Raw genomic sequence first — 22,860 nt, 5'->3', positions numbered from 1 at the left:
TGTCACTTAACATCAAAAATCTTAAATGACAAAAGCAGCACCAGGTATACAGAGTACACTTGTTTGGCATTTTGGACAGACCATCAGCATCAGCAGGACAAAGCAGTTCTGTATGCAATCGGAGCACTAGTAAGAAAATATGTTTTCCGTTTTGTGTCCCAGCTTGTCCAGATTAGGCAGACAGGCATTCTGTATCATTGGTGGAGGACCACACAGGACAATAAGGACATCAGTGGACGGAGAAGGGAGGTGATCCTTGATCATGTCATAGGTCACAAATCCTGAACTGTAACTCCAGTCTGGGGAATAAGACAAAAAAGACAGTTGAATCACAAAATTAATATCTCATCGTTTTTTTATAGCAGTGAAAATTCAGAATAGAATCTCATCCTGTTCCTAAATAAGCTCACTTCTTGGCATATTTACTTGATGCTGTAAATATGCAAGATATCATATTTACAGCCAAAAATGTGAAAATGGTAAAGATGGAAAAGGTGAAACTGCCATATCAAAATATTAAAGATCAAACACTTCTTTCAGTGATTCAGTCACTCTGACCCCAGTGCCACAGCAGAGGGAAGCCCATCAGTGAAAGGTGATCAGAAGCAGAAGTGTGTTTCTTCCTCTCAGAGATAAGAGATTGGTCAATCAAATAAGTAATTCAATCAGGAATGAAATTACTGCTTAGTTTTTGATCTCCAGATTTCAGCTGCTAGTGTCATTAACACCATTGCTGACAAGTAACACTAAGAGATTTGTTCACTGTGCTTTCATCCAGAGATAGTCATCGCTCCCTCCAAGGCAACCAAATCGTGACATTGCTAACGAAGAGCAAGAACACCACTTCAAATGAATAATGATCAAGGGCAGACGTGTTTCTTTTATGTGTGGAAGTAATGAAGATGCAACAATGCAAGTGCTGTTCAAGGTCCAGGTCTAACAGAGATTATGTAACAATTTTATGCTCATTAATTTCTGCTCATTTTAAGGATTACACAAATGAAGACATGAGAGTTTTGCTAAGCTACTGTAACACCCTGTTGGAGCTATCTCTCTCAGCTGAGAAGTTGTTTTTGGTTTCTCACTCTGAATATTTAACAGCAGAACCAGAGAACTGGATTTTAAGATTTATTCAGTTTCGTACAACCTGTCACTGCACTAATACTCACATATACATATGTTAACATGATAAAATTAGTCATGGAAAATGTTTTCACCAGGTTATGAGAAGAAAGCATGTCTCACTGTGTAACTGGGGCAGTTTACTAGGTGTCTTGTTGTTAGGTCTGTAAATGAAGAAATGCTTCCTCACCTTGTGGAGGTTTGTCCAGTGTAAACCAGAGCTTGACTTTGTCAGGATGATTCTTCCTTGCCTCCTCCAGCTCCTCCCTCAGTAGAATGTCATTCTCAGTCTGAGAGAAGGTGGGTGAAAGAGATGTTATTTCTCAAGAGGATTTTCCATTTATGCACAATAATACTCTTTGACAATAAAACACGAGAAAAGATTTCCCAAAACAATATCCTGCATAGCTGACCTGGTTGGCAAATATGAGAGAACACCTGGTGGTGTCAGTGGGGTCTGCTGCGATCCTGTGAATTAGCTGCAGCATAGGAGTGATACCTGCAATGGAAAAAGGCTGAAGTTGGTCTCAGAGGATGATTTCTTTCTAAATGAGGGGAAGACAGGGAAGTAAAATGTAGTCTCTCATTTTCCAATAAAAATTATATTGTCAACAGTGGGGCTACAAACAAAATTTCATCAAATGGTCCTGACACTGAAATCCCTGGACCACTATGGATGTAATTAAAGTGTTATAAAAGATGATACACTAGCAGAACTGCTCCCCAGTCTTCATCTACATGACAGTCCCTTTATCTAGAGCACAACAAGGAGGACATTTCATTCTGCAGAGATTTCAGCCCTGTGAGCCTCTGTGATCTTCTGAATAAAGTACATACAACATTACTGCACATTAGAATCATTCATCAGAATTTAATATAAATGAACAAAACATGAACCTGTTCCTCCAGCGATCATTCCAACATGCTTAAACTTCCGAACCTTGGGCTCAGACTTCTTGTCTGGTCGGATCGAAAAATGACCTTATTAGAAGAGAGGAAGTCTCAGTATTAGGCAACCAAAGCAGTTTAGAATGATATTGTATCACAGTGCCATCTCCTGGTGATAGAAAGCAACTACTGTGCATGTGCTTGAAGTGCAAGTGCATTAAGTGCTAATCTAATAAACTGTACTGTTTACAAATAGAGTGCCTTTACTTTTCTTTATTTTCTTTTCACAAATACACACTATACCATTTTCTTTATACACCAGCAGTCCATTAGGTCCTCTGAAGTTAATGGTGTCTCCAATAGCCATGTTGTCCAAGTACTGAGACATCTTCCCTCCCTCTGGAAAGGAGGGGTGACAATTCTTATAGTATACCTGGAGAAGTTACAAAAAGAACACAACAGTGTTAGTGACTTATGAGATTTATTACTACCTTATAACTGGCTCTAAAAGGCCTTGAAATGACCTCTTAGCAGTTGCTTGTTCAGTTTACAAGACAATTTTAAGGGACGTGGGGGTGGATTTGTGTAAAGCAGCATTCAAAATCTCAACGCGTCCACTACAACCAGTTAACCTATGGGCCAAAACACGCTGTTATGATTGTGTTGTTGTGTGCCCGATCAGTAATGTTAATTACCTTTACAACAAGGTCAACATATCCCTGATCCTCATCACTAGAGACTGGAGTATAGGCTCTGACCACCAGACTGCCATTCACTTTGGCTGACAGGTACACATGCTGACCTGGGGAAAATGTTAAAGAAGAAGCATTAGGACTTTGCTGTGATGGCAGTAAACTGTATTTGAGCTCTTTCAACACATTCTCATACCACCACAGTATTCTTTTAAGTGCTTATATTATGTTTTACAGAACTCTCTGACTTTTTAACACGTCTGTGTGTGTCAGACATACTTTGATGTGTGGCAGTTCAGTTACTGTAATGGAATCGTACACTCAGAAGAAGCACAGACACAACTAAAACATCAAGAAGGACAAATACTACGTAAGTATAAGGTCAGAGGTGCTGGAGCGTCATTAGAAGAGGAACTAAATAACACTGAGCAACAACTGTTATTTCACAGAGATACCTCTGGCAGAGAAGAGAAGAGAAGAGAAGAGAAGAGGTGATCAGTACCAACTGGTAGTCCAAGGACATGAGCTCCAGATGGAAGGCCAAACCGAAATTTCTTTGTGTCATGACTGATTTCCTGTACAAGGACACACACACAAACTTTATTAAATAGTACGTACAGTACAGAATCATCCTACATCCCCTTTACATTACACATACATTTTTATAAGTACTTTGTCTCTAAGTGAACTGTTTCTAGAGGAACACATAGTGGTAATAATACATCCAGAATGCCCAAAAAATAGCTTCAGAACAGATACACTGTAGAGTACTGTTTAGTCTTTGCTTTCGCTTTATGTCCTCTATGAAGTGTGTCTTTGTAACAGTACTCAGTGACAGTACTCCACCCTTTTTAGCTTTGTTTTTAACTGTCACATCGTTGCACTAGTAGCAGCTAACATAAACTTTAGCTTCAAGAATAGATGAGGAGCAGGCAGAGGTCTAGTGAGCTCACTTCTTTCTAATTTCCACAGCCCAAGATTTTATTTTCAAAATTGTACTCCTCAGTCCCAAACAACAATGACTCAAGTGACATCACTGGAGGCAAATGCTCAGATGTTGTGCAGCTCCCTCTGCAGTCAGGTTTTATACAACTTTTTTCATACAGGTGTATGTAAAAATTGGTGCAGAATTGGTGCAAATTCCCTTAAAAAGAATAATTTACATTGTTTTATTGAGTGTGTACACTCAGAGAGCTTAGACTTAATCAATGTCATGTGAGCAGGACATTATTTGTAATAAACACAAACTGCAGATCAAATGTTCTGAATCCAGTTATTGTTCCTGTCTGTGTTACATTCATAAGAAAACAGTTAAATATTGTGTGAAATTAAATTCAGTTGTTGTGTCATCAGCTCTAAATGTGAGCATGACCACAGTAATGAACTAATGAAAGCCTACAGAGAACATAGTGGACATCAAATCTTTGCTAAGTATATGATTTAGTTTGCAACCTGCCTGTTTGTCTATTAGGGGAAGTGAGTATTTGACCATAGAGTCCTGCAGAGTGACAGGTAGCTTCTTCTCTCCCACAGAGCCTCGCAGGAGGAAGTACAGCATTGTCACCACCACCACAGAAAAAGCTGCCACCACTGGGATTATCTGCGGGATCACGGACAGCATGGACACTTACAGCACCCAAAACAAACTGTCTGATTCTGTACAACAAAAAATTGCCATTCTAACATGCATTATGAGTGACTTACACTACACTACAGTTAAATAACAAAGCAGAGCAGATAAATTAAATCTCTGGGTCAGAGTAAGATCAAGATCTTTACAAGGCACAAAAAAGATCACAAACAAGGAGAAATAAAGGGGAAATAAAGTGAAAGTCCATTCTCACCAAGGTCTGGTCCATAGTCTCAAAATTTTAGAAAGTGTGTCAGAACCTCCTCCTCATGCAGCCTAAGAGATCAGAGTCTGTAGAATCAGAGCAATGATCGACTTCACTCTCTCTCTCTCTTTAAGAGGGCATGGCTTTCTGCTGGGGGAAAGGTGAGACAAGGTCCAGAGCACCAATAGGAAGGCAGATCTTGGCATGCGCTACATAGTGCAGAGGTGGTGTACAGGCACTGAGGAGCAATGCCTTACAATCACACCACTGGGAGAGGGGAGGAGAGACAGACACACTGTGATTACATAAACTCTATAGCTGTTGAGGCCCCTGGAAGAGAAAATAGTTTTTTCATTACAAAGAGGAAATGACAAGTCCCTGCATTTTCGGAGCTAACAAAACAAACAGTTTAACTCGTTTTTAAACAATTTGCATTTTAATAAAATACATGTTTGGAAAGTCTGTCCTTGTGTAAATGAATAACTTTTTAACAGGTCTGAGAAAAGAAAAGGAATGTGAGTTTGAGGAAACTAGCAGACATTTGCAAACAATGTTTGAGAGACTGCAAACTTATAAAAACAACTGCCATAAATACTGCTGAAAATGTCTTCTGTTTCTGTAGAATGTGCAGTAAAAAGGACCGATCATACAAACTTATCTATTACAGGCCTGAATGGCCCTTAACATTCTCTCTATAAATGATATAAGCACATACAGACATGAAAAAAACAAAAATAAGACAAACAATACATCTCTCATAATGGAAACATAATTATATACATGTGTTTGAATGGTTGTGAGAAAAGCCATGCTGGATCAAATATTCATTTACTTAAGTAAAAGTAGTAATACCACACTGTAAAAATACTCTGTTGCAAGTGAAAATTCTGAATTGAAAATGTTACTCAGAACATATGTAAGTATGTAAGTACTGTGCAATAATGTAAAAGTACTCAGTGTGGAAAAATGACCCCTTTGACTCTTTAACCACTATATCTTTTATCAATTTATGTATTTATGTGTATTTTGATATGCGTTATAATTTTGCAGTTGGTAAAGACTGAGCTAATTTCTAACTATTTTATACATTACAGTGCTTACAGTGACCAAGCCAATGTACTGATGTTTAGCAAGTATAAAGTTTACCATTAACAAGTCAGTTGGAACACCAGTTAGCAGGTGAGCAGCAAGGTGGAAATAACTTTAACAAATAGCCTCCCTACCAGTCACCCTCATCTGAGCTTAATGCACCAGCAGTATAGTTGCATAGTTATACATATTACACACTGGAATGTATGTTTGTCCAGAGGCCTCCCTTTTAGCAGGTTACTACACTGTGCCTGAGGATTCTCCACTGTGGTCTTCATCATCTGAGCCCGTGTCCATATGCAGTCTGGGATCCGGAGTCTTCTGATCCACATCACTGTAGTTAGACAGGGTTCGGCTGCTGGACTGCTGCATATCCGCGTCAGCTACATCCAAGTTCACTAAAACACAGAGAATTCTGTAAAGAATACTGTACCACAAGCAAGTCATCATCTCCAAAAAAGTATAGACCAAGTAAATCAGGATTATACTGGATAAAGTACTACACTGGCATTACTGTAAATAATAGTTAATGATTACTAATTAGTTAATAGAATACAAACAACAGGGCATTTAACCACAACTAATGTCAAGATTCTCTTATAAACTATTTAACACAGTTACAATCTGCATAGTGTATCTGTATACTCTAGTTCAGTGGTTCCCAACCTTTTTTTCTTGAAGGCCCCCCTGTTTATGTCCAAGACAAGCCAGCCCCCCCACAGCCCCAACCCCTGCCTGCACACATGCACCAAAAGACATTATATCAATCAATGTATCAAACAAACTAGAGTCTAGTTTGTGAGGAAATTGATATAATAGGCCATATTAGTAGGACAAATGTGTTATCAACTCAGTTACTGTTGCAACTATCTGACTCCTGAATTAGTGGAGAACTCCAAGTCCTAATGCACTGATGGCATGACCTGATGGTACTGCATCAACCTGAGAGCCGCAGGCAGGACATTTCTTCTTTAAAATAGAGGAAACTAGAGGAAGCTCTATGCAGTGGAGCTGCTAAATGGTTAGCAGCAGGTAGTGGTAGTAACACTACAGTTCAGCTCCCAGTGTGAACATGCTGTCATTATGAATGAGAGGCAAGATTTGCTTCTTCTTTTTTTTTAGTTATTTACATACAAGTTAAAGTAAAAAATATATGTTTCATTAAAATGTAAGGTGAGTACAGTTATGTATTAACATAGGCCCTGTAACAATGTTCAGTGAATTTACTGAAGACATTAACTATGCTACGTAGGTTGTTTCAACAGATCAGTGTAATTGCTATATTCTATTTAAAATCTTCTATGAGTATATTGTTTATCACAGCAAGACAATGTACCATGGTCTGTGGCATGGCACTTGATTTTTGAGAACCTTCAGACTCCTCAGCTTTATGGGGCAAAGGTTAGTTCAGGCAGAACCTCCATTCACCAGCTTTTTTGGCTGAATCATATTCATGTAGCTTTACAAGGTACAGTCAGTATAACTGATACTTCTCATTTGCTATATATAGTCAATTACTTGACATACTGTGTTTCAGACTCAACAGCACAGCACATACTGTATACTTTGACCTTTTACTGATTTCACAGCACTGAATAATAAGATAATGAAAAGACCAATTACTTTGTAAAAGTCCAGAGAATTGTGAGTGAGCATTTTATTTGGTTCCCAGGGTTACTGGGATCTATATTATGTTTGTTATTGCATATAGGTACAATGAGGTAGTAAAGATTGACTGGTCACTGGTGGCCATGGCAGCCATTTTTCAAAAAAGACTTCATGTTTGCGATCACCCAATATCCACTTCTGTTCAACACGTATGCCAAATTTGGTGTTTTATCATAAAATGAACAGTTGTTATAATTATACAGAGAACAGGCCCAAGTCATACTGTTGCAGGTTTTTTGATTTGAAAAACTATTAAGAGCATTAACAATGCTTGAATTCCATTTAGGTGTACCTGTTTGCCAGTCTTGATAATGTAGATCCGGCTCACTGTAAAAATGTCACTTTCCTGCTGTGAGTCTGTTCATGTTTTAGTTTCTTAGTGTTGCTACAAAGGTGACTTACACAAATTAAAGAGCCTAAAAAATGTTAGAAAGGGGAACATATGCACATAATCGCAAAGTACAACATGACTGGAACAGCCACATAAATACAATAAACACTGTTGGTATATTCTACTGACCTCATGCATAAAATATGTGTAATATTCACAAAAAACCCCAGAGGACAGTCATTCTCATGTGTATTTTAAATCTTGTTCATATCATTTTTTTATTTTTTAACTTGTTTCACCAGTTTTAGTTCCTTTAACTGTCACTAGAGGTTGCCCTATTCCAACATGTGAGTGCTTGGATACTGTACGTCCAACAGTTCCCCTGTGGCTGAATGGTGTTTATACAGTGTGTACAGAGTATGTTATAAAACTGTGTATGTGTCACTTCCTGTGACATGTGAGATCAATGTTTCCATCATAAATAACCCAAAAGGCCACACCTTGTTTTGTATTGATGATAGTGGTAGATGTTAGGAGGACTAATGTATGAATATGGACCAGTATTGTGTCACAACAATCACTGACTCCTGAGTCTAAATGAACAGTAATTTACAATACATCAAAAACTACAGCTTCTCTTTAACTGATGGCATGACCTGATGGTACTGCATCAACCTGAGAGCCAAATATGAATCATGGGTCAAAGAATTTTGGCTTTTATGTTGTGATAGTCTACCAAAATGTTACTGCTTGGTTTCCACTCACGATATTTGCAGGCAACCATGCAATAAAATGCTACTTTTGTCATTATTAAGTATGAGCTATGATGATTGATATGAGATTAAAACAAATATAAGGACCATAAGCAAAAAAAGGTTGGGATCCATGGTTTTAGGGTATCTACTAGATCATTTTACACCTTGAGAAATCAGTATTAGGCAGTGAAACAATATTTCTCTGGAGTTGAACATCATGATAATAATGAATTAGTGAAATTATCCCATATCTGGGGGAAACACATGAGCTGTGTAGTCTTGCTGCATCATGTGATATCTATCTCTGCGTTCTGAATGTCCGGTGTGCTTTGTTCACTGGCTGGTTTCTCTGGCTGAGGCCCCATTTTACTATAACCCTTGTTCTTAATTTGGTATATTCTAAGATGAATTTAGAGAGATCCATCCATTGTATATGTGTGTGCAAAATAAACAAATTAATTTCTTCTGATTCAAGCAATGTTAACAGTTTGACAAGCGTTTAGGGTTGAAGACCGAAATCAGCACTTATTTATTATTCAGTGCATCACATTTACCCATTGGCATTTTGATTGAGTGTTTTTAAATTATCATTATAGGTTTACACACCATATATAGTCATGCTCTAAAATGGTCCGTAATGGAAAAAGGAATAAGCAGTGTCCATAGAATGCACATTTTTCTGTGAACAATCCCACAATACATAATAAAGTGTGTATTATATCAGGAGTAGTGAATGAGTGATTTCAGACAGTCGTAGTGGTGACAGCTGAAGGACATGGACAATAATATGGCTGATGGTTTTGGAAACATGAGGATGGGTGCCATATGTGCCTCTAAATGGTCATTTTACTGGTTTTGAGCAAGTTGTTTTATTCTAAATACAGAAAACTTCCAAGCTAACCCTCTGTTGCATGCACATTCTCAGTTAGCATGACAGTTACCTCACATCCTCATGCAAACTGCTGTGTTAGATAGTTGATAAGAGTTAAGCATAAGTAGGTTAACATAGTTATATCTTAGTTATATATTTATATGACTCCTCATCAGAATGTGTGCATCAAAGGGTATACTTATGCATAATTTGACATGAATCTAGTCCTGTGTCACATTTCTTTTTAACATTTCTAAATCTAAGCTCCATTCTGTCAGTGCACACCTTGTTGGGCAGAGCTTCTAGTTTCACAGTGTCCGCAAGTAAAGAGGGGAGAAGGCCAAAACAAAGCAGCATCGCAGTCCCAGAGTAACTGGGTGTGGTGAGGGTGAACCCTGGAGATACACACACACACACACACACACACACACCAGAGAGGGAGAGAGAGAGAAAGCTGAAAGGAAACTTACAGGTTTACAACAAACAAGGTTCTTGAGAGAGAACAAAGGATGAAAAACACTGTGCAGAGAGGAACAAGTCCGATGAAGGGGCCAGAAGAGACAGCTGAGCGGAGAATAAGCATCGGGACTCATGAGAAATTCACAGTCTCATGAAAAAATACTGCCATTGTTATTTGGAACCCCACCAGACTATATAACCCAGTTTGAGTCCTAATTCAAAGAGTGCAAAGAAAAACAGATTAATAATAAATCATTGTGGAACAGTTGAAGAGTAGTAGAGGAGTATGACAGAAAGCTAGTCCAGAGGAAATGAGAGAAAATGAAGGTAGACTGGTCTTTCTGCAAAGGAAACATACAGTTTCTCAGGTCCTGTTGTCACCACTGAACGCCTTGAGAGACTTGATCTTTATACAGATGAGCAGAGATTGTTCTACTGAATGATTAGCTTGTGTGATTTGCATGAGTGTGTGTGTGTGTGGAGATGCAGATGCAGAGTAGAGGATCCAGACCGTGGCAGGTTTTTGCAGCCCTGATGCTGATATTGAAGTATTTCTGTGCCAGTATTCACTACTTTTCAGTTTTAACCAACTTAATGCCAGAAATTACTTAAAAATAAACCAGAGATCTTCAGCATCCTTTCATAACCTTTTGAATCATCATTTGGTATTAAAGTTAAAACAATCTGGAATAAACAACAACTATAATGCTAGTGTTGTTGACTTTATTACCTTAATGCTGAAGCTCTGATTTCCTTTTGAGGCTGCTGAAAATGGAGCTGACAACAAAACCTCACAGCTCTACAATGTGTTAGCTCAGTGACAGAAGTGAGAGTGAGTTTTTTCCCTTGTGGAAACATGGACTGAATTATACTTTTGTATCATTTTTAGAACAGTTTGCACTTCAATATCTAGTACTTGTTTCTCAGAAAACACTGAGATAAAGATAGACAAGAGAAACAAGATAATCTACATTAGAACAAACAAACAAAAAAAGAATTCTATTCATTGACATAAATTGTCAGTTGTCCAAAGTAAAATAAGTTTTTTACTTATTTTATACAAAGACAGATATAATGAATGAATATCTGGGATTTGTGACTGAGAGGTTGTTTTGAGGAGTATGTATGTCATTGTACTGTTAATATATAATTGAAGGCTTCTCACACCTCAGCTGTAACTCCAGTGTTACATGTCCCATTACCACTCTAAATGCCATTTAGGCTGCTTTGTTAGGCTCCTAAAACCACTGGTGGACAATTTTGCTAAAACAGAGACAAACAGAGACTGACTGTCTCAGGTGTTTGCTCCTCTAGACTTTATTATCGTAATGCTGTTAGGTGAATGGGAAATAAAGAGATTTTCTTTTCTTATTGTAACTGTGATTCACTTAGGGAGCTGATTTAGCCATATGCTCACCACTGGGTGCTGTTGAGAACCAACCATGTACATAGTTACACTGCAGCAGCTGAATGTTCATTGCCATGTTTACGGACTCAGGAATCTTGTCACTAACTTCTCTCTAAATCTACAATTGTAAGTCAAGAGAATGCAAAGATTTAACATACCCCAACCATGTGATGTGTCTGTCAGATAATCCTGGTAACTTCTCCAAATGCCTCCCTGAGCCTCTAGACCAGGTCTGTCCTCATCACGATGGAGATCTGCAGAAAAAGAGGAGTTTTGTTCAGTGTTCATTTCATTAGTCTTTCAATGCGATTGAGGTTTTTGTTTTGTCTTAATTTTAATTTAGTTTGTTGTTTGGTGTTTTTAAAGGTGTGTCAGTTTACTTGCAAAATGTAAAATGCGTCATGTGGGTTGCTGCAGCAGCTGAATGGTTAAGGTGCAGACCATACCATGTTCACAGCTCAACTCCAGGCTGAGGGTCTTGGTTACATGTCATACCCCTGTCTATCCCCATGTTTCCTGTCTCTCCAAACTGGTGAAAAAACTTACAGGTTTCATTGAATTAATTTCAGTAACAGACCTACACTTAACATAACCTCGAATTATATCTTATATCAAATACAATTTTATGCTGCGAAAAACAAATCTAGTTCAGCTATAGCTGTAGTAGGTATACAACAGACTGTACACCTGTTTTTATTCTTCCCAGGGTGTATCTGAACCACCTCTGCATTTCTTTGCCATCATTTTTTGTGTTACCTTGCAATATATTTTGTATTTACCCTTATCCATGCAAAAGGTTGTGTTGGTCCAGTCCAGTTATAACTATATACACTGCCTGTTTAGGGAAATGCAGTCAGAAACAACACAGACAGAAGAGATGGTGTGATGCATTTATTGCTTGGCATTCCTTTTAAAAGGCTGCACTCTGACAGTATACAGAGTATACAGTATACACTGAGTACAACTGCAGCTGCTTTGTCTGACCATGCTGGATGAAGCTGTGGCTTTGGATATGCTCAGACTACAGCTGCATTTATGGTTGAATCTATGTTGCTTTGGAAATGGCTATTTTTGTATTGTGACCGCTCATTACTGCCCCCATTGACCAAGACAGCATTGTTAAGCCACACACATTGGTATCTGGTATCAAACCAATAGGGTCAGGTGTAGCTTCACCACCAGCACAACCTGTTCATGTGTTAACCCACCCAGAAGCACAGTTAATGGCCATCTTGTAAATAATAGAGTTTGACATTTCTAGGACTCTATAATTACTCAACTGAAACAATGTGAAAAGGGAAAATCATTCTTTGGTTGAAGATGTCATAAACATACCTGGGACAAGGGATCGTGAGTAGTCATTCTTTGGCTCACAAGGATCACAAGCCATAAAAGCTGAGAACCAGTGATTTTGACCATTACGGGACAATAAGACCTCACAATGAAACCTTGGTGGACAGCAGGTGATCCATGCACACACACTGATTTACTAGTTAGGAAAAATGTTCACACACATTAAACACACATACTATGCACATACCTGTTTGACTGATGAATGTTAGTGTAGCTCTGAAGCCTCTGTGTGTGATGCTGCTGTCTGAAGTGAACAGAAGCACCATAACACTGTGGTAGGACAAGACAGGAGGAGGAATACTGCCACCACACAGCACCACTACACAAAACATGACAGAACCTCTTACTATAGGCATTGTTAGATTCTTTTTGAATCTGATGGCAATGCAACAGATAGAGGAGAGAGACAGGGAAACAGACAAAAGTCCAGGACAAAAAGACTGAGAGAAAATGATGGAATGAAGCACGTAAAACTGAATTTGGGATGAAGTGTTCTTGATCGAGTTCTGCCATTCAATTCATCCATCCTACCTATCTCCTCTGTTTGTTCCACATCTCCCAGGACAGTGAGGGAATCATACAAGCATCTGTCTGACTCCTCCAGCTCAATATCAACTAAATCAAGCTGAAACACAACACACCAATCAGCCTTTGATTATCAGTTTGTGACAAAGGTGACAATATAACATTTAGTGTCAGCTGGAAAGTTTAGTGCATCACCTTCACAACATGACCCTGTGGAGCATAGATGACCCAGCGGAGGACGCAGTCATTACTGTAGGATTGTGGATAATTTGGACTGTGGACGACAGTCTGATCCTCAACCAGAACAATTGTCCCACATCCTAATTGCACACACACACCGGCACGCCAAGCATTACTACAATTACAGGAGACAAAGCAGTTTAAGACAAATACACACACTCATCTGCACACGGAGAATAAAAGACACATTATCAGCAGCTGGGTCCATCCTCTCCACTGCTACTCAGTACACATCTGTGTGTGTGTGTGTGTGTGTGTGTCTGTCTGCATGTTTTGTGCAGTTCATTATTGTGTTATGTGACATCTGCCTGCACAACTCCCAGGCTGCTACGAGATCCACAATCAACAGACACAGCAGTGGGTGACTGTGTGTGTACTAATGTACTATATATCCAGTATGTATATACACTCTATACAATCTATACTCTATACAGCCTGCAATGTTGTACTGTACATGCTATTACATACATAGATATACTGTATTTGCCTGCTTGTGTGTGTGTGTGTATTGTATGTTCTATTTCCCACCAGGATCAGAGTGTCCCTGGACAGCACGATGCCTAATGATGAAGCCACTTCCTGCTCTGCTAATGTCAGAGGAGAAGAGAAGTGTTACACTCTGGGAATGACTTAGAAGCACTGGGCTGCGTAAGTCACTTCCACAGAATATCCCTATAAAAACAAAACACAAAAAGGCATAATTAACAAAGACGGATAAAATATAGTGTCTTTTGGTATGTGCTGTATGTACGTGTGTAGTTAGTAGAAGAGTTTAGCTTTTGCAAACAACTCTACCTTATTTGTAGAATTTTGTTTTTTTGGCTCCTTTCATTAAGAGTTTAAAGGAATAGTTCAACATAATGGGTATACTGTATGTAAGAACTGGAGTCAGCAATGTATTACAAGGACAGTTTGCTTCTCATAAGTAGGCATTCTTATATTTTTGTTCTTGTAAAAGTTAAGTCAGAAAGAAAGAAAGCAAACGAGCACATTTCCAAAAACTATGTAACTCCTTTAACATAACCAACTAGTGCATTTCCAGAGGTCCAGAGTGGCTCTGATCAGATATTTATGTGAGTAAACATGCTGGTCTTTATGTGTATGTGTGTTTGAACCTCACCAACAGGCTTGTGGGTCCCTACAGATACAGTGAGTCGATCGTAGCGACAGTGAGAGTCACTCTCCAGATCAAAATGCTCAAACTCCAACAGAATACTATAACCTGGAGGGACACTGATACTCCACACACACAACCTGAAGAGACACACAGAGGATTTATCTGAAAACCATCCGTCCATCCCATTCACAAACAACAAGACTTTCTGTCTTTGGCCCTGGCCAAACCAGCTTTCAAAATCACTGCAGCACTGAAAATCAAACATTTCTTTTTAAGGAGTTTACGTAACTATCTACATCAGTAATCACTAAATAAATATGTGCATGTTGATCTTTATATTTCCATTTTTGGTCACTATGTGTTTGTCATTGACTTTGTTTGACCACAATTACAACAATTTGTTATCACAGCTACTTTCTCTGTCTCGGAGGTGTCACTTACTCGTTGTTGTCATAGTGATCACCGTGCAGAGCAGGGTTTCTGATTACTCCCTCACCGTCAGTTACAGGCCCATCCTCCACACTGCAGAGTCCTCTCACACACACACACACACACACACACACAGTACTGGGTACATCAAAGAAGCATGTGCACATTATTAAATATAGATGAATAAGAGTTGCTGTGATGAAAAGAAAAACAACTCACTCAGTGAAGTCCTTCCCTGTTGCTGCCCATCAGCTAAAGTAAGCAGAAGAAGAAGATGAAAATAGAAAAACAAATACAATCTTCATTTAAACAAATACAGAAACGCTCTCCTGGTAGGTCAGGATGCAGCCAGAAGCATCTTTTCATCACAGTAGAATAAAATGTTTTCTATGTGTAGAACTGGCAGGGTTCCCTTTCAAATTCAATGACTGCTGATGTGAAGTTTTAAAGTCACAATATACACTCACTGAGCACTTTATTAGGAACATCATACTAATACTTATGGTCTTCATGGCATGGACTCTACAAGATGCTCCATGTAGACATGATTGCAACTCATAATTTGTCAGCTGCACATTCATGCAGTGAATCACCTGTTCTACAACATCCCAAAGATGTTCTACTGGATTAGATATGGTGACTGTGGTAGGCCACTGAGCTCACCATCATGTTCAGGAAACCAGTTTGGGCTGAATTTTGTCTTGCGACGTGGTGCATTATCATGCTGGAGGTTGCCATTAGAAGGTGGCTAAACTGCAGCCGTAAGGATTCAAGATTCAAGTTTCAAGATTCAAGATTCTTTTTAGTCATTGCACAGAGTACAATGAAATTTAGTAGCAATTAAGACTGGCCAGTTCATTCATAACAAACAGCAATTGAAAATGAAAGAGGGCTAAAACTCAGACTAAAAGTATATTTAAAGAAGATACATAAATGAAATATAAAATAATAAAATAGATCTGATCTCAAAGTCAGTGTTTTCAGTGTGAACATGAGCTGAAGCTCCTGACCTGTATCTGGCATGATTTTATGCACTGCAGTGCCGTGCTGCCATACGACTGACTAATTGCATGAATAAGCAGATGTACAGGTGTTCCTAACAAAGTGCTTGGTGAGTGCACATTATTTTATTGTGCTAGTCTGGACTGACAGTCAAACACTTCAAGGTATTCTGAAACAGTTTATTATTATTTGGTTTTATTAAGCATACAAACAAACATCACATGTTTGCATTGTAGCATATTATATGACAGGTTGGTGATATTGTAATGGTAAAGAGAACAGGCTATTTACTCTATAATATATTCTTTTCCTTTAGCCACTGCTGTTACTGAGTCCCTGAGCCAGGTACTGAATGACCTAAAGAAGCTGCACAGTAGTTACCAGCTGGCAGCAACTTTTGGTTCACCAACACTGCTGTCATTAACAGTGTTTTCAGCTGCAGCTGGCAGGTATTTGGCTAAAAGTCTCAAATGAACACAGTGTACACTAAGTGCCCAGCACCAAACAGCAGAGACACAAGGTTAGTGACCAGCTGCTGAATGTAGTGAAGCATTTAGGTGTCAAATAGAAGTTAAGGAAAGTGTCAACAGACAATGTAACTTTAACCATGACCTCTAACCCTAACACAAGCCAGGCACTCAGTATTTTGAATGGGTCACCTGAGAGCCTTTTGACACATTATAGTCACTTGATAGTCAGTTTGTGTCATCAGTGAAATATCCCAATACATTGTGACTGTGTGATCCTATTGAGCCAGATAGACCCTGGTGAAAAAACAAACAGATAAAGTCATGATCCTGTCATGTGCCTGTGAAGAGAATCAGCTTGGCTGAATGATAGCCCAGTCTTACTTACCCTCTCTCAGTTTACGCTTGATCCAGGGCAGCAGCAGTCTGACATCAGTAAAAATCCCTGGAGATCCTCTCCTGGAAGGTGGGCGGCTGCTGTTGTTTCCCCAGCTTCGACCACATCCCTTACCCCAGGAAGTTACGCCTAACGCCACCCAGTGACCTCCGCCTGACTCTGCCGGACATACCAGAGGACCTCCTGAGTCCCCCTGGAGAGAGGATGAAGGATTACTCTCAAGAAACATATATTAATGGGATAAAGTGACAGATTTATAGTGGCCATGTATAAATGAAGTGTCACTGCTTTCAGTAGCTCTTGAACTAAATGCAGTGCAGCATTGTGGAAAATCAGGTAGATGGTGCAGATTTCTCTTTCTACCTGACAGGCATCTTTCCCTCCACTCTCTGGTCCAGCACACAGAACTGTCATGGCTGGCTGAGGCCGATCTGGTCCTTGGTTCAAAGCTGAACTTTTGACAGTTTGGAGGACATATTTACATTTGGCTGGGTCCACCAAGTCCAACCGGACCTCTCTCAGTACCAAAGGCAGACGACCCCCTATAGAACAACATAATAGATAAACAATGCAATGAATTACAGTGGAAGAGACACTCCAGTCTGGTTTGAGAATATTTGGTGGGAATGAGAAAACTACATACTTTCCTTTATCCTGCCCCATCCACCAACAACACAGCTGGTTTGAGGAGGGATTTTCTCATCTGGCAAAGGTAGACATATTGGCTGGACATGGACCCCTATAGTAAAAGTCACATATCATTGACTTCATAAAATGTAAACAGTCTTAACATCTCACCATCATTTGATCAAACTAATCATTTGAATAGAAACTTGCCCAGTTGGATGTGTTGATCCAACTCTACCAGAGCTATGTCATGGCTCATAGGCAAAGCATGATGGTACTTCTCATGCACTGAGACAGTCTTGACACGAAAGACTTGCTCCTCTGCATCATCCACTCTGCGGTCAAACTCTCCCACTGCCACTCTCACACCACGGAGAAACTCTCTGGAAAGAGGAGGAGAGTATTCAGTTCATCTCCATCTGATCCTCATGCAATCAGCCATTCAGGAATAAGCACAGGGTGCACAAGTAGATAAGAACAGTACTTTGAGACTGATGCAAAGCAGTGTGCAGCAGTCATTATCCAGCGGTCAGTCAGGATGGCCCCTCCACAAAAATGAGAGCTCTTGAGCCGTAGGGAAACCTGACCATACATAACACAAACTTGACAGAAAATTGCATTTACACAGCAGAAATAAGATACATAAAGTACAGCAGGCCATGTGTACAGATGAAAGCCTGAGGCAAGAGAAGACTCATTTGGAGCATCAGCACAACTGGGAATAATGATGCTTTACTCATTAAAAAGACACCATCCTCATAGCTTTTATTATTCTAATGACACTGTAATTTAGCTCAATGATGATGCAAGACAAAATATTTGAAGCTAGAATAGCCACCCCATGTTGCTATGCTAAACAGGGAAACTGAAAACTGGGGGTATATCTGTGTTCCCAGGTTCCTAACAGCCCACAGCAACCTTTACACTAACTAATTGAAGTTCTCTCTATTACATGGAGAGCCATACAGCAGTGCAAGGAACAGACAACCCCTTTGATGAGTTCCCACAATAGCCCATGTCATATTAAGTGAACATCAGGTTCCTGTTGCAGTACGGTTAACTGGTGACTCTAAACTGCCTGGAGGTGTGAATGTGAGTGTGAATGGTTGTTTGTGTCTGTAAGTCAGTGCTGCAATAGACTGGCGATCTGTTCAGGGTGTACACCGCCTCTTGCCCAGTGTCAGCTGCAATTGACTACAATTGCTTTTACAAAAATGACCACTGCAGTTAATAATGAAAACAACAATAATCACTGTATCCCAAATCATCAGGACTATCATTATGTTTTCAATCTTACCTTTCATATTAAGGGTTCATGTCAAACTGGAGCAATTAATGTTATGTAATGTTATGCATCAGGGCTTAAGAGATGGAGAAGCCAAAACTCCAACGACAGCAAATATAAAGAAAATGCCGTCACAGTACAAAGATTCTTATGGATGAGAAAAAACACCAAATGACTGTTCAGCAATAGAGACTGAGAGAATTAAAGAAAGGTAAACCACTGACCAGCCATGGGTGTGAGCCATATGTGGCCTCAGTCCCTCCAACCACCCTCAGGGACTGAACCATGGGGTTCCACACCTGAGGAAGTCCACACTTTGAACCTGACAAGATGAAAACTTCTCAAACCTCTCACATGTATTCTGTTCAGTGTTGCATCATCGTTACTGCATACAGGTATCAGTTAAAGACGAGTAAGGTTGTATCTGCCTTCCCCTGTTTGGTCTCTACTCTGTTACTTACCTGTGCGAGCAGCATGGATGGCAGCGTTTACCCAAAAACAGAAAGAGAGCAGAGCAGCAGCGGTCCTCATCACTGATACACACATCAAGACTGGGTCCTACTGAGGAGACAAACGGGTTTACAGACCCTGATGTGTGTGTTAGAGGATACTCATTAACAAGATAGTAAACTCTGGCAGTGGGTGGTTGGTGACTTCAAACGTCACAACAACAGCCATAAAAAGCAGACAAAGATTCCAGGAAGGCTAGCTGTCACTGCTGTGTATGTGAACACAGGTGCTGATGTAGACACGGACAGAGGAAGAGAAAAGACAAGAAAAGCATTAGTTGTACATTTGTCTTTGTTCATGTCTAAGCTTAAGCAAAGTATCTATTTATGTCACCATTCCAGAGAAGAATTTCATTTTCAGTGTTTCTTGCTTTCATGCATCAGGTTTACAACATTTACTGTCGCCCTGAGTCAAGGAGCTCATTGTGAAAGCCTGAAAATACCAGACAATCTGTGGTAGTGTGACCTTTGAGGCAAAGTTTTATAAGACCGGATACGGGAAACAGGGCTCGTACCATAGTCACTGTGTGATGATTTAACTGCTCTATCTGTGTAAAGAGAGCGACATTAGTCAGACATGGCTGAAGCTGGGTGCGACAGATTTAACCACATGCATTCGAAAACTATTTTTTTACTTACCAGACAGCAGGTCTTTATGAAGCATGGGTGTGTTATGGTAAGGAGGAGAGAATGTCACTTTCCTAAAACTAACACAAGCCACTTCTGCCACTCACATATACAAATGTCCAGAGAAAAGTGCGGAGAATTTCATTCTGCTCTCTCGACACTGAAAAACAGAGCTCCTGCAACTATGTGTCTGTTTTGTGGAAGAAAGGGCAGGTGGAAGGAGGAGGAAGGAGATGTGGATCATCTGAACTTTTTTCAAATGTCATCTATTCATTGTTGCATATTTCCTTGAAAACAGATCCATTCAAACTGAAGAGACAATTTTTTACACCGATGTAAATATACACCTGCATTATTAGGACATACATTTCAGTTTTGTCTGTGGCTCATGGTTACTGGTCTTCCTTTCAGTCTGAAGGTGACTCTCACAAAACACAATGTAAGGCCTATGTTTTACTGTTAGTCATAAAATTCACAATACGGTACTATAGATATAGATAGATATTCTCTTCTAAAAACTGGAGAAGACTAGAGTCAGCTTGTGTCAACATGATAAATTTGCCAAGGTGCAGCAACCTTTTGTTCCCTTCTTAACAAAATGAGCTGTGTTGACAGTCAGCTGTTTACAGTAATAATAATAATACACTAACTTAACCTACCAACTTTTTTTGTCTCTTTTTTTACCTCTCTCCCTTTCTTAACTTTTAAACATATATTTGTTTGGCTACAAGGATGCTTGTGATTTTGGTCACCTGACCAATCCAAGTCCAGTACTCACTCTAATTTAAGTCTATTGCTGCAACATATCTAGCTCTTTTTCCTCTGGATGTTTGGCTTCCTTCATGAGCTAACTTCGTCTGCTGTTCAGTGCTGCTAAAAAATTCTTTGGAGCTGAGGGGAACGGCAGAGTCATAGTTAACTGTATGTGGGGTTTGTCACTGTGAATGGCCCCTTTTCATATTACACATAGTCATTTGATCTATTGTTAATGTATAATATTGAGAGGTGCAGCTTTAAGTATCTGTGCTGTGAACCTGCTATCTGTTCATAAACTATTCATTAACTTACACAGTATAGACGTTCAGTGAGATCCCGAGTGAGCGTGTACGTGTGTGTTTTCTGCCTCAGGGCTGCCACTCTAAGCCCTGTAAGCCACTGGTTCCTGTTTATGCAGCCCAGTGGCCTTGGCCCCACTGGGTGTGCACGGCTGGTTATGACTCAGTGCTTGGCATGGTTGCTGGGCCACAGTTGCCATGTGGCTGTTGCCAGGTGCTGCAGGGAGGAGCATAAAATACTGAGGGCTCCCATCACTGTAGGGCTGTGTCGAGGCCCACACAACAGATAGAAACATGAAGAGAGGCCAGCTGTCAACAGATCAGTCAGTCATTGCCTACTGTCTTCATTTTTCTGTTTCTGTAGTATCATTGTCAAACAGAATTTCTAAAATGTTAAGTGTATGAGTCATTAAAAAAAGAGTGACCAGAAGAGAAAGAAAGGAAAAAAAAAACCATAAAAAGTTACACGACAGAAAAAAAAATCTTAATGGTGAGCCAAAATGATGAGATACTAACACCATGTCTCTAATCTGAACTTCACGTTATAGCACTGTTTACAACAACAAAAAATCCAGCAAACTTTACCATTTTATACTAACAGGAAAAGACAGAGTGTGTAATATCAGACATTAATCAAGCAGGTCAGAGAGCCAGTTAGACTTCATAAAGAGACAGCAGAATGTCCCCAGTGCTTGTCCTTGTTTCTGACAATGAGTAGGGCCACAGAGCAGTGTTTTTCTGTGTGGTCCCTGTTTTGTTTGTAATGTGATAAAGGTGATATGTAAAGGAGGAGAAGCAGTTCACAAACATAGGCACTGAGTTTTGGTGAGAAACACACAGGACACCTTTGAGATTTTATAGTTTTTGTTTTCTGAGACCTGAGAGCAGCTGTCTCACCACCATCCACAATGTATTTCCATTCCTCCAGCTGTGCATAGTGGTAAATACACTGTACTTATATAAGTGCTTTTCTAGTCTTTTCGACCACTCAAAGCACTTCACACTACAGATCACATTCACCCCATTCACACTCACATTCATACAGCACTTGTTCTATACAATAGTGCTTTCTAGCACAGGCACACACATTCACACACCGATGACAAACATCGGAGGCAACTTGGGGTTCAGTATCTTGCCCAAGGATGCTTCAGCATGCAGACTGGAGGAGCCGGGAATCGAACCACCGGCCTTCTGATTGGTGGGCGACTGCTCTACCTCCACAGCTGCATAGTGAATGCGTAGTGTGAGAAAAATGTTTCTCTACAACACAATAAAAAAACTGTTTTACCTATCCTTCATCTTGTCACAACCCACTCAAAACCTTCTTCAAATTAGGATGCAGAATATCCTAGAATTTTTTAGATTTTTTATCTCATAATTTGGATAGAACATGAGTATTTATTTTGTTCTTTGTTACATAATTTTTGTTCATTTTGTTTAAAAAAATGTATATAATTAATATAAATTCATATCAAGATTTTCATTTATACAGAACAAGTCTAATTTTCCTGATCCTGCTGTTCTATTTTAGCTTTAAGCCACCAAAATCAGTTTTTGATGATGATGTAAGCAGGTAACTCCTGTTCTTTAAAATGAGTTTTGATGGCTGTTGTCCCTCAACCCTCTTCACTTGCAGTGAGACACAAAACCTCTCCAGTGTGCAACAATATCCAGACACAATCTCCAACGTCATTTTGCTTAGCAACCAGAGTCAAGTGAGGGCAACAGATCAGACACAACAGCATTTTTGTGAAGCAGTAATCATGTTACCTGTCCCTGTATGGGTTTACACAGTCACAGGCATCATCTGATCTTCCAAAGCTTTCATGTGAGGAGGACTTTTTGAACAACCAAAACTCAACCCCCGATCAAAATAGTTAGAAGTTTTTGACTTGACACTAAATATGTAAATGTGTCAAGTCAAGGTTGCTGTGGCAGGGCACTGACAGTCTTCCCCAGGGATTTACCACAAACATTGCTCTTCCAGTCACTTCTAGAAAATCAAATATGAGCCATCTAAAATGAGGACAGGCCAATCCTTCCATTCATGGAGTTGAGCATAATCCTGAATGGCAGCATTAAATCTTAATGGAGCTGTTCAATAGC

The 22,860-nt window shown here is 39.6% G+C and overlaps 2 protein-coding genes across 5 annotated transcripts; both read right to left on the bottom strand.

The window, feature by feature from the left end:
- Positions 1-59: 59 nt before the first annotated feature.
- Positions 60-4,681, bottom strand: LOC108902305 (NADH-cytochrome b5 reductase 2). Of its 2 annotated transcripts, XM_018704110.2 has the most exons (9): positions 4,547-4,681; positions 4,159-4,302; positions 3,205-3,277; positions 2,706-2,812; positions 2,314-2,443; positions 2,020-2,103; positions 1,536-1,621; positions 1,313-1,412; positions 60-299 (listed from the first exon to the last, which is right to left on the bottom strand). In XM_018704110.2, the coding sequence occupies exons 1-9, from the start codon at positions 4,559-4,561 to the stop codon at positions 127-129; spliced, it is 912 nt and encodes a 303-aa protein (XP_018559626.1). In that variant the 5' UTR covers positions 4,562-4,681; the 3' UTR covers positions 60-126. The 2 variants fall into 2 exon arrangements, with proteins under 2 accessions (XP_018559626.1, XP_018559627.1); XM_018704111.2 differs by lacking the exon at positions 4,159-4,302 and having other exon boundaries at positions 4,547-4,679.
- Positions 4,682-4,696: 15 nt separating this feature from the next.
- LOC108902303 (ovochymase-2) lies at positions 4,697-19,847 on the bottom strand. 3 transcript variants are annotated; one of them, XM_051073605.1, is made up of 18 exons: positions 19,709-19,847; positions 19,022-19,121; positions 18,785-18,882; positions 17,760-17,857; positions 17,486-17,658; positions 17,292-17,387; positions 17,012-17,190; positions 16,640-16,841; positions 15,002-15,034; positions 14,795-14,885; positions 14,357-14,490; positions 13,765-13,908; positions 13,192-13,316; positions 13,003-13,096; positions 12,659-12,790; positions 11,277-11,372; positions 5,825-6,024; positions 4,697-4,804 (listed from the first exon to the last, which is right to left on the bottom strand). In XM_051073605.1, the coding sequence occupies exons 2-17, from the start codon at positions 19,104-19,106 to the stop codon at positions 5,867-5,869; spliced, it is 1,938 nt and encodes a 645-aa protein (XP_050929562.1). In that variant the 5' UTR covers positions 19,107-19,121; positions 19,709-19,847; the 3' UTR covers positions 4,697-4,804; positions 5,825-5,866. The 3 variants fall into 3 exon arrangements, with proteins under 3 accessions (XP_050929562.1, XP_018559617.1, XP_050929561.1); XM_018704101.2 differs by lacking the exon at positions 4,697-4,804 and having other exon boundaries at positions 4,829-6,024; XM_051073604.1 differs by lacking the exons at positions 4,697-4,804; positions 19,709-19,847 and having other exon boundaries at positions 4,829-6,024; positions 19,022-19,696.
- Between the last annotated feature and the right edge of the window lie 3,013 nt (positions 19,848-22,860).

Source organism: Lates calcarifer, linkage group LG10 (assembly GCF_001640805.2).
Source record: "Lates calcarifer isolate ASB-BC8 linkage group LG10, TLL_Latcal_v3, whole genome shotgun sequence".
Lineage (NCBI taxonomy): Eukaryota > Metazoa > Chordata > Actinopteri > Centropomidae > Lates > Lates calcarifer.
The sequence above is the reverse complement of the archived record's forward strand: the minus strand, read 5'-3'. Positions and strand labels throughout refer to the sequence as shown.